This window comes from Podarcis melisellensis (genome assembly GCF_964234715.1).
Source record: "Podarcis melisellensis genome assembly, chromosome: 11".
NCBI lineage: Eukaryota > Metazoa > Chordata > Lepidosauria > Squamata > Lacertidae > Podarcis > Podarcis melisellensis.
Window position 1 is genome coordinate 60,625,506 of NC_138543.1, and position 14,932 is coordinate 60,640,437.

Below are 14,932 nucleotides of genomic sequence, written 5' to 3' on the forward strand. Positions count from 1 at the left end.
CAGCCTATGGACGGTCCAGGAATCTGTTTTTACATGGGTGTAATGTGTCCTTTTATTTAAAACGCATCTCTGGGTTATTTGTGGGGCCTGCCTAGTGTTTTTACATGAGTAGAATGTGTGCTTTTATTTAAAATGCATCTCTGAATTATTTGTGGGGCATAGGAATTTGTTCATTTTCCCCCTGACACTCAGGTTGCGAACATGATTCGTGTGGGATGCACATTCGCAACCTGCAGCGGCGCATCTGTGCACGTGCAGGCTGCAATTTGGAGCTTCTGTGCATGCGCAAAGTGCGATTTAGCACTTCTGCGCATGCGTGACTGCCGAAAGCCAGAAGTAACCCATTCCGGTACTTCCCAGTTTCGGTGGTCTGTAACCCAAAAAAACGCAACCTGAAGTGTCTGTAACCTGAGGTATGAGTGTATAGTCCGGCCCACCGCATGGTCTGAGGGACGGTGGACCAGCCCACGGCTGAAAAAGGTTGCTGACCCCTGGGTTAGAGCATGGTGCTGATAACGCCTAGGTTGCAGGTTCGATCCCCATATGGGACAGCGGCATATTTCTGCCTTGCAGGGGGTTGGACTGGATGATCCTTGGGGTCCCTCCCAACTCCACAGTGATCCTATGAAAAGGCAAGGCCACCTCATTTAATCAGAAGGACTGTAGGCCTACAGAGAAGAAGCTGCCCCACGTTGAGTTTCCGCCAGCAGTGGCTTCTGTTGATGCCCATTGGCACTGGTCAGAGAGACCAGCAGGAGGTGGAGTGGCCAGAATCTCCAACTGCAACTATTAGGGGCGACACTGAGTCTGAGGAAGTTAACTGGCAGGGTCCCCCATCCCCAGGGACCGGTTGTATGAAAGAAAGCCGGTGGGGGCTGGACAAGGGCAGGCTGAGGTTGATAGGGAAGTGGCTCAGCCGCCCTCGGGAGCCAGTCTCCATGGGCTTCCACTGTTTATGCAATTAGAGGCAGCTTCCTTCTAATAAGCCCTCTTAAAGGGACCTCTGACCATTAGGTCCAGTCGTGGCCAACTCTGTGGTTGCGGCGCTCATCTCGCTTTATTGGCCAAGGGAGCCGGTGTACAGCTTCCGGGTCATGTGGACAGCAGGACTAAGGCGCTTCTGGCGAACCACAGTAGCGCACGGAAACGCCGTTTTCCTTCCCGCCGGAGTGGTACCTATTTATCTACTTGCACTTTGACTTGCTTTTGAACTTCTAGGTTGGCAGGAGCAGGGACCGAGCAATGGGAGCTCACCCCGTCACGGGGATTTGAACCGCTGACCTTCTGATCAGCAAGTCGTAGGCTCTGCGGTTTAACCCACAGTGCCACCCTTACTCTTAGCCCTTCCAAAAAGAAACCTGGCTCCACAGAGTTACGCTTCGCTTGCTTCCCTTTGGTCACTCAGACTTTCAGGATGTTTCCGAGAGCAGTTTCCTCTGGAGGAAAGAGATTATTAACGGCTTACCGACGTCTTTGCAAAACCAGCCGTGTTATCGTAGAGGTTGAAGGGAGTGGGGAGCTAGCGGGCACGCAGCTGTTTCCCATGCAGAATGAGTGCACACCTCAGGATCCAACAGCTCTCTTCTGCTTTGGCAAAGCCTCTCTTTTCAGCACAGCTAGATAATAATGGCCATGTTTTCTTCCTGGGCCGAAAACTGCAGCCCCTTTGTTTCACTTTTTCGGCACCTGGCAGTCCTTCCTTCAAACAACAGGTTGAATAGCTAGATCCGTCTAGGGAAAATGGAGCCCTAACAGAGTTCCATGACAAAGTTTTATTTCTTATTTATACCCCTCTCTCCTTCCAAACAGGCTGCGGGACTTCGTTTGACTTTCACAAGAAGATTGATTATTTGTTCCTTGTGGGTACAGAAGAAGGCAAAATCTACAAAGTAAGGCCCTTCCCTCTGCAAGCTGTTGCTCCTCCTGTTTCTGCAGAATGATGTCTGGCATTTCCAGTCCCAAAATATGCTCTGAAAGGCTTCTGTGTCTGCATGTGGCGACGCCTGCATGACGTGTGCCAGAATCCTCTCAAGATGGGATGTTTAAGTAAAGCAAGTGAACAGATTGCACTGACTGAGTTTGAGGAGGATTTTCCCCCCTCCGGGAGAACCAGACTGTGAGCGACGCTTTGGGGCAGGAAGGACTGTCCCAGTGAAGGAAATGAAATTGGCCTTGCCAAACTCCCTGCTGTGCAAAAAATAATAATCCAGCTTTTTAAGACTGCGCAAGAACGAGGAGTGGCAAGCCCGGCCATGCTGCCTGTAGAGCTTGTTTGTTAAATGGTTATTGGAAGAGAATACCGTTGCCTTTAACGCCTTCCGACAATCAGCCCAATAATGCTCTAATTTTTGGCTGCAGAACAATTATGGCAAATTTCAGAGAGTAGCTCTGTTAATAGCATTTCGGAAGCCAAGAAGTGATTATCTTAATTACAAACCCAGCCCTATCTGCTGCCCTTTTCTGCAGATAAATTGTTTCTGCATTAATGCAGACGTGCTGCCCTAAACGGCTGCCACGTACTCCGCGTGCATGCCCTGCTTATGAATCTGCCTGGCAAAAAACCCCTCTCCTGACGGGAGCTGGGAGCAGGGATTTGAGGAGAAGCAACTAAGGACATCAACTTTGTGCACGCAAGTTTTGTGGAAACTCTCCTTCTCCTCCTTAATCTGTTAATTGCCTTCTATGCACTCATCCCAAGGTGATGTGCAGTAGAAACAGCAAAAAACAGTTGAAAACTAAACTAAAACAATATAAAATAGTCACTCACAGAAAGGACAAGTTTACCCAGCTGGGAACAAAAATGTATCCCACTGTTTCCAGAAACCCAGTTTCCTGCCATAACTCCACAGCAATGCTGTTCCCTAGAAGAGGGGCAGCCACATCGAAAGCCCTTCTCCAAGTTTCTGCAGAGCAGGCTTCCGAGATATTTGCAGGAGGGACATTACCTCCAGCCGCAAGGATCTGTGGGTGTATAAGGGATAATAATAATAAATTTTATTTATACCCTCCCCTCCCCGGTCAGAGCCAGGCTCAGGGAGGCTAACACCAGTAAAATTACGGTAAAAACATAATAGGGGAAAAAAACCAATTTAAAATACAGGTTAAAATACAATTTAAAATGCAGCCTCATTTTAGTAGTAGCCTGTAGGTCAAAACCATAAGGGGAGGGAAATATAAGGGTCAGACCGAGTCCAAAACAAAGGCCAGGCGGAACAGCTCTATCTTGCAGGCCCTGCGGAAAGATGTCAGCTCTATCTTGCAGGCACTAGTCTCTTGGGACAGAGCATTCCACCAAGTTGGGGCCAGTGCTGAAAAGGCCCTGTCCCTAGTTGAGACCAATCTAACCAAGTAACCCGGTTCTGAGCTGTATTGGCCTTTTGATGTTAACACATCTTGAACTTGGCCCAGTAGGAGATTGGCAGCCAGTGAAAGCGCAGCAGGAAGAGGGTCCATACGCTACTGATTGTTTTCCACCACCACTGCCCCACGAGCAATCTAGCTGCCTTGTTCTGCATCAGCTGCAACCTCCAACCAACCAGCCCAAGGGTAGCCCCACGTAGAGTGCATTGCAGTAATGCAGCTGTGAGGCTACCAATGCTTTGTTGGGACATCTGCTTTGTTGTCAAAATTAAAGGGTTCAGGAACTCAGACCAGACCCAGTTTCATAAAATCTTACACAGATTTTACTAAAACGAGAGAGAGAAACTCCCAATAATTGCACAGATTAAAATAGCTCAGGAGGTAAGAAAACAACGAACAGTAACTTATCCAGCTAATGAACATAAAGGCTTACACTTAAATCTCTGTAGGCTGAGCAAAGGAGCAGGATGATGTCAAAAGCCCAAATAGACTCTGACCTTGGCTGGCTGCTGAGAGCTCCCACCAGTCCAGGTTTTATGGGGATTTAAGACCATAGGTGTTCAACTCTTATACCCAATTACCTTGTGACACTGGCCTTGAAGCCTTAACAGGAGACAGCTGTAATATTATTATTATTATTATTATTATTATTATTATTATTATTGCATTATTTATACCCCACCCATCTGGCTGGGTTTCCCCAGCCACTCTGGGCGGCTTCCAACAAAGTATTAAAATACAGTAGTCTGTTAGACATTAAAAGCGTCCCTAAACAGGGCTGCCTTCAGATGTCTTCTAAAAGTCAGATAGTTGTTTATTTCCTTGACATCTGACGGGAGGGCGTTCCACAGGGCGGGCGCCACTACCGAGAAGGCCCTCTGCCTGGTTCCCCGTAACTTGGCTTCTCGCAGTGAGGGAACCACCAGAAGGCCCTCAGTTCTGGATCTCAGTGTCTGGGCAGAACGATGGGGGTCTTTTCCTTAGCTGTCTTTTCCTTAGCTGGAGCAGTTTTTTGCTTCTCCTTTTCTTCTAATTTCTCTCCTCATTGCTTTAGCCTTCCTGTCTCCTCTCCTTGCAAGTTTGCTGTCTTTACCTCCCCCCTCCCAGGCAGCCTCCTTTATCTCTAGCATCCCTTATCTCTCTCCCCAATCGGCAAACGATCAGTGGCTTCGTTTCAACACCCCCTTCCCTCTTTCAAAAAAAAAAAAAGCATGATCTGCTTTTTGCCCCCTGGGCAATTTGGCTCCAGGGACCGCACATTCGCTCCATAAGACGCACAGACATTTCCCCTTACTTTTTAGGAGGAAAAAAGTGCCTCTTATGGAACGAAAAATATGGTAACTAACTGACCAATCACATCGGTTCCGCCCCCCCAAAAGTCCTGCCCCTCCCAACAAAATTTCTGGCTACACCCATAGAAGCAGGTGCAGTTCTGCCCTTAGTGAGTTGTCCGTATAATTTTGCTTTGGTCATTCTCTGAGCCCGGACCTCATAGGTTTCTTGCCATATGTGGTTTGGGCTAAGGCGAGCCTTCCTGCCAAGATAGCACCACCATCAACAGCCATCCAAATGTTAATATTTCCTGGCCTTCCAGCCCTGTAAAACCTCTTCTGCATAAGAGACAAACATTCAGGCAAGGCAGCGTCTTCCTTCTTCGGTTAAACTGCCCGTGGCCTGATTGCCGGAAGGAAGGCGTTGGTGAGGAAACATACTGATCTTTGGTTTCAGGAATCATTAGCAATGATGGAGGGTTGCTGCTCTGCAGGTGCGCTTTCAGCAATATAATTATGTGCAGGACCAGCAACTCAGCCTCTCGGAAAGATTCCTGCACCTTAATCATTTATAAAAATTTCAGGGATGCTGGAACGTCCAACTCACCCAAAGAGGCAACTCTGTCGCCTGAACCAATGCAATTTAACAGGGAAGATCAGCTTATCTGGAAGGCCCTGGGATACCCCACGAGTCAGAAATTAATAACTTTGATTTCAGACAGAACTGGTCAACTGGAGATGATGATGATGATGATGATGATAATAATAATTTAAAAAAATAAATATCCTGCCCTCTCCAGCTGAAGCTGGGCTCAGAGTGGCTAACAACAGTAAAATAATACAGCATTCTAAAATCAATTCATTATAAAATCAGTTCAAATCAAATTAATGGCAACCATGGGCTAGAGTTCTGTGAGGATTACCAAAGATAGGGACCTTCGGAAAAGGTGCAGCAGAGATTTGCATTTGGTCTTGCCAAGTTTGAATGCTGGAATTTAAGCTCGTTCAACTCTGACATAAGCTTTAAAGTCGCTGACCAGCTGTGGCCAACTCACTCCATCTCAGCCTCTATAAAATGGGTTTATTTTTTGATCTTGCAGGGTTTACGTGTTTGTGTGAGACTTAGAGGTGGGGTGGCCTATGGTACGAACTAGGAAGAACAACACTCTCTGTTGAAATACAGTAATGCTCTCTGTGTGTTTTTAGCAAATTTGTGCTAACTAGGGCCAGGGCCTTTTCAGGACTGGCCCCGACTTGGTGGAACGCTCTGTCCCAAGAGACCAGGGCCCTGCGGGACTTGACATCTTTCCGCAGGGCCTGCAAGACGGAGCTGTTCTGCCTGGCCTTTGGCTTGGACTCAGTCTGACCCTTATATTTCCCTCCCCTTATGGTCTTGATTTATTGGCTACTTTTAAAATGAGGCCGCATTTTAAATTGCATTTTAACCTGTATTTTAAATTGGTTTTGTCCCTGTGATTTTATTGGTTTAGCTGTCCTGAGCCCGGCTCTGGCTGGGGAGGGCGGGGTATAAATAATAATAATAATAATAATAATAATAATAATAATAATAATAATAATAATTTTATTATTAATTTATTAAATGATTAATTAAATACAGCTGCAAGTAGTAAGAACATGAAGGCTGGTATTCAGAAGCGCTGCTGCCTCTGACTGTGGAGGCAGAACATACCCATTATGGCTAGTAGCCACTAATATCCCTCTCCTCCATGAACTGGTCTTTTGTTGTTTAGTCGTTTAATCGTGTCCGACTCTTCGTGACCCCCTGGACCAGAGCACGCCTGGCACCCCTGTCTTCCGCTGCCTCCCGCAGTTTGGTCAAACTCATGTTCATAGCTTCGAGAACACTGTCCCACCATCTCATCCTCTGTTGTCCCCTTCTCCTTGTGCCCTCCATCTTTCCCAACATCCGGGTCTTTTCCAGGGAGTCTCCTCTTCTTTATGGTCCAGCTCTCACTTCCATACATCACTACTGAGAAAACCATCGCTTTAACTATATGGATCTTTGTTGGCAATGTGATATCTCTGCTTTTTAAGCTGAACAGGTCTAGTATTTAGTAAATATATGAGCGAATGGTTTTCCTTATTCTAAAATCAAATCCAGAACAGTAGCCTTGTTAGTCTGTGCAAAGCAATGCATTGGCAAGGGTTGAAAGAAGCTTCATTTCAGGCGGGTTGGACTAGATGAGCCTCAGGGTCCCACCCAGCTCTACTCTTCTATGATTCTAGACTATATCTTTCTGGGGAACTTGGCTTGTTCTAGTAGGTGGCTACCAGCCCTGATGGCTCTGGATCAAGGCCAAATTAGAAGCCCCCAAGTTAGGCCATAAAATTCAGTATTCCAAGCAGGATCCTCACTGAGCCTGTTTCTGTTTCCTCAATGGATAGTGAAATATAATCAGAGTCGAGGGTGGATTTCATGCTCTTTATTCAGCTCATAGTGGTGAGGAATGGAAGTTTCCCCCAGAACTTTACATTTACACAATGGGCCCCACCTGATTGGCTAATTCTGGGATTCTCCTGTAGGCCAATCAGGTTGCGGATTCCCTTCCACCAGGAGCTGGATTGGGTGGCTCCTGTGGACCAATCAGACTGCTGCATTCTGGATCCTATTGTTCTAGGACCAATCAGAATGCTGCGTTCTGGATCCTATTGTTCTAGGGCCAATCAGACTGCTGCATTCTGAATCCTATTCTACTCAGTACATAACAGATAGCTATCAATTGCATGACTGGCTAGAATGAACCAGGACTTCTTGACCCCACCCCCACCCCTGCTGCCCCAAGGGATCCCTCTGCATAGGACCCAAATCAGGGAAACTTCCTAGGACCTGAATTGGACCAAAAGTGTTGTGCCCTTGGAATGATTTTGCAACATGCAGAAATATCTCTTGGGAATGGTACCTTTCAGTACTTCCAGACTTCGGGGGGGGGGGGCATTTTACAAGCCCCTTAATATGACAAATTCTGGAAATACCAATGATCAGCAGGCCTATGGAAAATGCGGTCTGACAATTCTCCTGCCCAGTTACTCATGGAACAGCCATTAGCCTTTTCCTCAACATCTCCCTTGTCTGCGTTTTCTATGATGTCCTTACCCCTGTCACTTGTGCAGCATCTAGCATGCTGTTTATGCTACATGTCTGTTTTATGAGAAGCAGAAGTTGCAGTCACCCAAATCTGACATCCAAATCTGAACTCCGGGTTCTTTGCATTACTATACATTAGCTTGCGGCAGCGTCTCCCGAGGAGCGAGTAGGAATTCTTCATGGGGCTGGAAATGGATGCTTAATAAACAGCCCGGCTCTAAAAATACTTCCATTAAGCCCAATTTCACTGGCCGGATTCGGGATTGCAGAGCAGAGTGAGGAAATTACTGTGATGATCAGGGCTCCGTGCTGTGTGCCGAAGAGAGACAAAGCAGGTATCAGGTATTAAGTGAAAACTCGTCTCCGGGGGGGGGGGGGAGGAGGAAATAATGCAGAGAGCTGAGCAGCAGAATGTCACCAACTCCTTGTATTTTTGCAGTGTTCAAAGTCCTACTCGACGCAATTCCTGGACATCTTTCACGCCCACCATATGGCCGTCGATGCCGTGAGCTGGAACCCGTTCCACAGCAAGGTTTTCATTTCCTGCAGCTCAGACTGGACGGTGAAGATCTGGGACCACAACATAAAGTATGTCCAGCCACAGCCTGTGCATTGCCCTGCCGTCATCCCCGTGCACTGGGGGGTGGAGGGCAGTTGTGATTTATGCTGATAACCTTTGGAACTCCCTGCCTATTGATCTCAAGCAGGCACCTTCACTGTACTCTTTCTGGCACCTGATAAAAAACTATTTTGTGTGTGTGTGTTTTGACATGCCTGCTCAGAGAGTTGATGAAGGTTTTAATGTCTTTAGCCTGTGGTTATTTTTTCAGTGTCTTAAATTGTTGCTGCTAATGCTTCTTATTTATAATTTAGCAAACCGCTTTGGCGGGGTGGGGGAATAGTGGATGCTGTTTGTGTATGTGTGTGTGTGTGTGTGTGTGTGTGTACAGTCATACCTCGGGTTACAGACGCTTCGGGTTGTGTGATTTTGGGTTGCACACCGCACCAAACCCGGAAGTACTCGAACGGGTTACTTCCGGGTTACAGCACTTGCACATGCACAGAACACTAAATCGCACTTTGCGCATGCACAGAAATGCCGAATTGCAACCCACGCATGTGCAGACGTGGCGCTGTGGGTTGCGAATGTGCTTCCCACACAGATCATCTTCGCAATCCGAGCGTCCACTCTGTGTGTGTGTGTTTGTGTGTGTGTGTGTGTGTGTGTAAAATCATGCAATGTATAAAGTTCAAGAAATAAATAAATAAAATAAATTATGCCCACATGGGCAGGAGTTCTCTGTGGCTGTTCTCCATGGCTATGGGATGACCACAGCTTTCCTTCTGCAAAGGTGATGTGTCACTAGAGACAGCAAGGCTGGCACAAGTAGTAGCCTGAGCCGATGGGCAAGATGGGTTGGGAGGCCAGAGAAGCAGTCCCTAATCTAAAAGGTGCCCCCCAAACCCCTTCTGGAGGACGCTGGCTGGAGCAAACAGCTGGATCACAGTCAGTTGTGCACAGCAGGGGTGTTGGCTTGTCGTGGCTTGTTGAGGTCACACAGTGCAGCCACTTGGGGGAGCAAAATGCCCCTGGCAGACTCTGACCAAAAGATGCCCTTCGTTGGCCCATATGTGGGTGCCAACCTTCATCCTCGCCCTGCAGTGGGTCACACCAGAGGGGACTTATTCAGCTGCCCAATGGCCTCAATGGCCCTCAAAGCAAAAGGGGAGTAGAAAAAAAGACCTTCTGGGCAGACTGGTTAAACTTCTCTGCCTCCAGGGAACTTTCCTTTGCCTTCTATGGAACTGAACAGAACCTGCCCTTTTGGAATATCCATGTCCACTTTCTGTGTGCCATCTTTGACCCTTTCCTTTAAACCAGTGGCCTGGCTCAAATTCCTCTCACGCGGTTTCCTGCCTCTCTGCCTGGGCCTGTTCTTGGCTTGCTTCTGCCTGGAACGGATTCTGCCCAGCCCTGACTCAGAAGGTGGCATCTGCTGACATCCAGGGTCTTTTGCTTGCAGGACTCCCATGTTCATCTATGACCTCAATTCCGCCGTTGGAGATGTTGCTTGGGCTCCATATTCCTCCACCGTCTTTGCTGCGGTTACCACTGATGGGAAGGTAAGCCGATTGTCTGCCTACCTATCTATCATCTCTTGCATGGATTGATGGGTCCTGCTGGTGTCTCAGGTGAGCTTGACTGTAGGCCCTGTTGGGGTAATGCCAGTTTGGTTTCTGACATGCATATAACCAACCATTGTCACATTCCAGTTCACAGGCAATTGAAGTCCCAGCAGGGGACGTCAGGACAGGGCAAGATGGCAGAGTGGGAGCAGGAACGGGGGTCCAGAAGCCAGAAGTCCGAGGGTCAGAGAGCTGGGAGTGAAGAAGCCAAGGGTCCGAGGGTCAGGAAGCAAGGAGTCATGAAGGCAGGGGTCTGAGGATCAAGAAGCAAGGCAGTATGCATGTTGCTGTGGCAAAGAGCCGAAGGGAAATGCTGACCTTATACCCCTTCCCAGCTCTTGCCACCAGGTGCTGTGAGTTACCAATCGGCCTCACCTGTGTGGCTGTGCCTTGCCTCTCCAGAACAAACTTAGGAAGGCCCCAGTCCTGCAGAGTCCTATTGGTCACAAGGCCTGACTCCTGCACACACACCTGACAACCATTCAGAAGTGATGCTAATGCATCCTAAGGAAAAGATGGATATTCTGTGCCTATCTGGACATCCCACAGGTACTAGACCAGCCTTATCATGACAGGAAGCTGTTGACCACCTGTTGCTGGTGCCTCTGCCATCTTTGGTTTCTTAGCTGGCCATCCCCCCCGGGTCTATACACAAAGTACCACTGGCAGATGTGGACATAGGGACCGCAGGTGGACAGGAAACAGGGGCAGGGGCACAAGTGGTGGATCTTGATGCTGGGGCAATGCACAGAAAAACCAAGCGAGAGCAATGAATCATAAAACGGTACAATTGGAAGGGACCCCAAGGGTGCTCTAGTCCAACGCCCTGCAATGAAGGATTCACAGCTAAAGCTTCCCTGACAGATGGCCATCCAAACTCTGTTTGGAAACCTCCAAGGAAGGAGAGGCCACCACCTTCCAAGGTCATCCGTAGGCCCAGTGTCGAACAGCCCTTACTGTTGGACATTTTGATTGGCAACCGTCTGCCTTGGGAGATAATGGACAAGTGCAACTTGGGAGCTGTTGGATGGTTGCAGTGCTTGCTGTGGGGAGACACACGTTTTGTTTCAGCCGGGGCAGGGGAAGGCGTCCAGCTGTGTTGCTGCAGATGCAGCATATCATTTCTTCTCTCTTTGCTCCTCCCAGCGGCCATTCCCAGTGGCGTAGTGTGGGTTGTCAGCACCCGGGGCAAGGCAAGTAATTTGCGCCCCCTAACCTGCCGCCGCTGCCAGCTTCTTCTTGCTGCTGCCTGGTCTGGTCTGGTGTGGTTCTCTCCCGCGCTCAGCGCTGCGCTGGGCGGCCGCTGCACTGTCCCTCCCCCAGATAGTCCCTCGCTCTCTCTCCGCACCGCACGCCTGGCACCCACCCCCTCCACAGTGGGCGGTGACCCGGCAGCTTGGATCGGATTTGCACAGCCAGCACTGCAGTGAGAGAGAGTGAGTGAGCCAGGTAGGGGCAGAGAGCTGCGAGTGCGAGCACGCCCCCCCCCGATGTTGCGCCCGGTGCGGCCGGCCCCCCCTGCACCCCCACGCTACGCCACTGGCCATTCCTCCTCTGGTCACTGCTGTGGATGCCCAACTTGTCTGTCTGTCTCCTGGCATTGTGGTCATCTGCAAGGGATTGCCACACGGCAGGGTTGAGGTTGCTAGTTCTTCCTAAAGTTTAGTCGGAACCTCCTTTCTTGCAATTTGAATCCATTGGTTCCAGTGGAGTGGCAGAAAGCAAGCTTGCTGACGTTTACTTAGTGGGGTATCAGGATGTGCGAGGCCTGCCTTTGAACATAAAGCAAAAGAATATTCAGCATAAAGCAGAAGAAGCAGTGAAGAAATGTCCTGCATTTTCTCTCGCTTCCTTGGATAAAATCCAGAGCCATAGAAGGGTGCTTTCTCCCATGCCCCCAACCTGGAGACATTTGTTTATCGGCTACATCCAAAGACAGAGAAAAGAACAGCTTACTGCCCCTCTCTTTGGAGGTTTGAACAATCTGTATCCATGCAATGGTCATGTTCACCATTAAAAAAAATAATTGGCAGGGGGAGAAACACAGCTTTCCCTTCGGAGCAGCTGCAAGATCTCTCTATTTAGATGGAGATCATATCTTTGGCAGACTTATTCTTAAAGACGGTCCTTTCTCCATGGACCAGCGCGTTTGGGAAAGGCTGCAGCAGTAGCTGAGCTCACTGGGGCAGAGCAGACCTTTTTGGTGATGCTTAAACAAGTGCCCAAGATTCATTTTTAATAAAGTCTTTCCTACCCCACATCAGGGGAGCTGAGAATCGCTCATAACCTTTTTGTCCCTCCTGTTCAAATGGCTCAGCTCAATTACTGCGGATAATTCAATCCCGTCCCCTAATGAAGTGCTGCTGGCATCAATTCCGGAAAGGAATATGCTTTAATAGGGATACATGAAGCTACACGAGCACTGCCAGGGGAGGGTAGACTTTGGTATTCAGGAGCAGCCACCTATTTTGCCGTGGCAGAAAACTGTTCTCCTCTCTGCTGCAACCATAACCTAAAATAAAGGAAGCAAAGAAAGGGAGGTGAGCTCTTTGAGAACCACAGGTTGAATGAACAGTTGCCCTCTGTAGTGGTGCTGGCCAGAGTGAAGGCCCAGGACTGCTTGGCTATTTCAGAGGGCTAATGAGTGATTGGTCAGCATAAGTTTGTAATCTATACCCTTGTGCAAATTAATTGAAACAATGTCGTTTATTGTACAAAACTCACATATACATGTACAGTGGTACCTCGGGTTACATACGCTTCAGGTTACAGACTCCGCTAACCCAGAAATAGTACCTCGGGTTAAGAACTTTGCTTCAGGATGAGAACAGAAATCGGGCTCAGGCAGCACGGTGGCAGCAGGGGGTCCCATTAGCTAAAGTGGTGCTTCAGGTTAAGAACAGTTTCAGGTTAAGAACGGACCTCCGGAACGAATTAAGTACTTAACCCGAGGTACCACTGTACAAATCTCACATATATGTGATTAGTAAAGGATATGACTTCCGCGATTTTTAAGCAGCATTTGAACACAGTTTAGCATGGAGTCTACTAGTTTCAAACAGTCATTGTTGATTTTTGGATCCCTGTTCCACACTCGAATCAGCGCCTGAATGAGTTTTTCCATAGTCATACAGTCTACAGCACAGAGGCGACTTTTGCATATAGCCCACAAATTCTCAATGGGATTTACGTCTGGGGAATTCCCTGGCCAATCAAGTAGCTGTATTTGCTGCTCTGTCACGAATTTCTTCACCACTTTTGATGTGTGACAGGGGGCTAGGTCCTGCTGCAGTATCCCAGTAACGTCAGGATACCTCTTTTCCAGCTCTGGAATAACTCTCTTTTGAAGAACCTCAGTATATTGTGGCGAGCGCATCTTTGCTCCTATTGGCTGCAGGCTTCCGACACGATCAACTGATTTTCATGTTTGTTTTGAGTACAAGATTATGAGTAAGATAGGCTTTGCTTCAATTAATTTGCACAAGGTATTTCGGCAAAGGCATGGAGTTGCACAAAAGCGCTTTCCCTTCTTCGCAGGGAGTGTAACTATGGAACGTGCAGGAACAAGAATGCAGAGGTGGCCACTGGTTTGGATGACATAGACTCAAGGCAGAGCAGGACTACCATAGCGGAGCCTCCATGTTCAGAGGGAGCATACCTTAGCCATGCTCCCTCTTTCCACCAGCCCTCCATTGAACCTCCCATGAGCATTTTTGCCTGCCTGGAATATGTGTTCGAACCCTGGCGGTGCCTTCTGGGTCTCTGCATGGGGCCTGTGCAGAAGAAGCTAACCTACTGCACAAAGGTAAAATATTGCATGCATTGCTCTGCCCATTTTGGACTCCGGCCCCACCCACCACTCCCATGTGGCCCCTAGAAAATTTTCCAGAAAGGAATGTGCCCATTGCGTCAAACAGGCTCCCCCATCACTGCTTTAGAATCTCACTCAGTGTTGGGGAGAGTTTTTTTAATGAACGGGATACCAGATTGGACTTTTGATCACTTCTCTCCCCAAAATAGGATTGTTCCTAGCAATGAACTGGACACAAATGCTGCCTGGTTTTTTCCTCCCCAAGCTGCTTTATTTGGCAGACCCAGCAAAGTGATTCTTATCTTTGCACTCTTGATTTTCCTGAGCGTCTCTCTTGATAGACGAGGGCTGCTGAGGTTCGGTTACACGGATTTGCAGAACATATTGGTAGTCCCTTAATGGCGCGAGCTTGAAAATGCCAGTCATCAAGCGCATCCTTTTCTCAGAAAAGGCTAAATAATTTCTCTGCCATGTTGCAAAGGATTGAATTAAGCTGCTTCTTTTTCAAAAAGGAAAAGAAAAGAAAGGCATACAAATAGGCAAGACAGTTTAATGTATTGACCACGAAGACTGAGTAGTAATGAGATATTTTGAGATGGATAGATCCTTCGCCGGTGGTAATGGAGCTATTCTTGCCATGACAAATGACCTCAGGATAAATACCAGCCTGCCAAGGGCCTTCTTTGAGTGGCTCAAATGCTTCTTCGATGGATGATCCTGGGGCCTTTAATTCCTCCTTGCTAAACAGAGCAACCTTTTGAGATTCGGAAGGCTGTAAACTCCGCAACGACCTTCTGGAAACCTGCCAGTGTTTTTCTGAACCACTTTCTGTCAGTCAGAAGAAGGAGGTTTGCCCTTTTCTGCAGGGTAACAACAAAACGGTACTGAGCAGTTGCTTGTATAACAAATGGCAACCCAAATTGGCTTCCCGTGTCAGTTTTGATCAAGGCCGCTGCTCCCATCAGGAGTCTCCGCCATTAATCCTCAACTTACGCATTCTGTATTTCTCCACTTCTCTAATGTCCCATTTGGTGCCAAAGGCTGCAAACTGGTGAAACCTCTCCAGACCATTTGAACAAATGGCCATCCCTCTTGGATGCTTTAGTTGAGATTCCTGCATTGCAGCAAATCTCAGCTATGGCCATGACCACAAGCTGAGTACTGAGGGCAGTACTTTGGAATCTAAGCTTGTGACTT

The 14,932-nt window shown here is 48.1% G+C and overlaps 1 protein-coding gene across 1 annotated transcript in view; it reads left to right on the forward strand.

The window, feature by feature from the left end:
• DNAI1 (dynein axonemal intermediate chain 1) overlaps window positions 1-14,932 on the forward strand; it is a 156,462-nt gene that overhangs the window by 89,932 nt on the left and 51,598 nt on the right. The window contains exons 16-18 of the mRNA XM_081929717.1: window positions 1,810-1,889; window positions 8,177-8,325; window positions 9,762-9,861. Of these exons, the coding sequence (XP_081785843.1) occupies window positions 1,810-1,889; window positions 8,177-8,325; window positions 9,762-9,861 (329 nt within the window). The remainder of the gene's footprint in view (window positions 1-1,809; window positions 1,890-8,176; window positions 8,326-9,761; window positions 9,862-14,932) is intronic.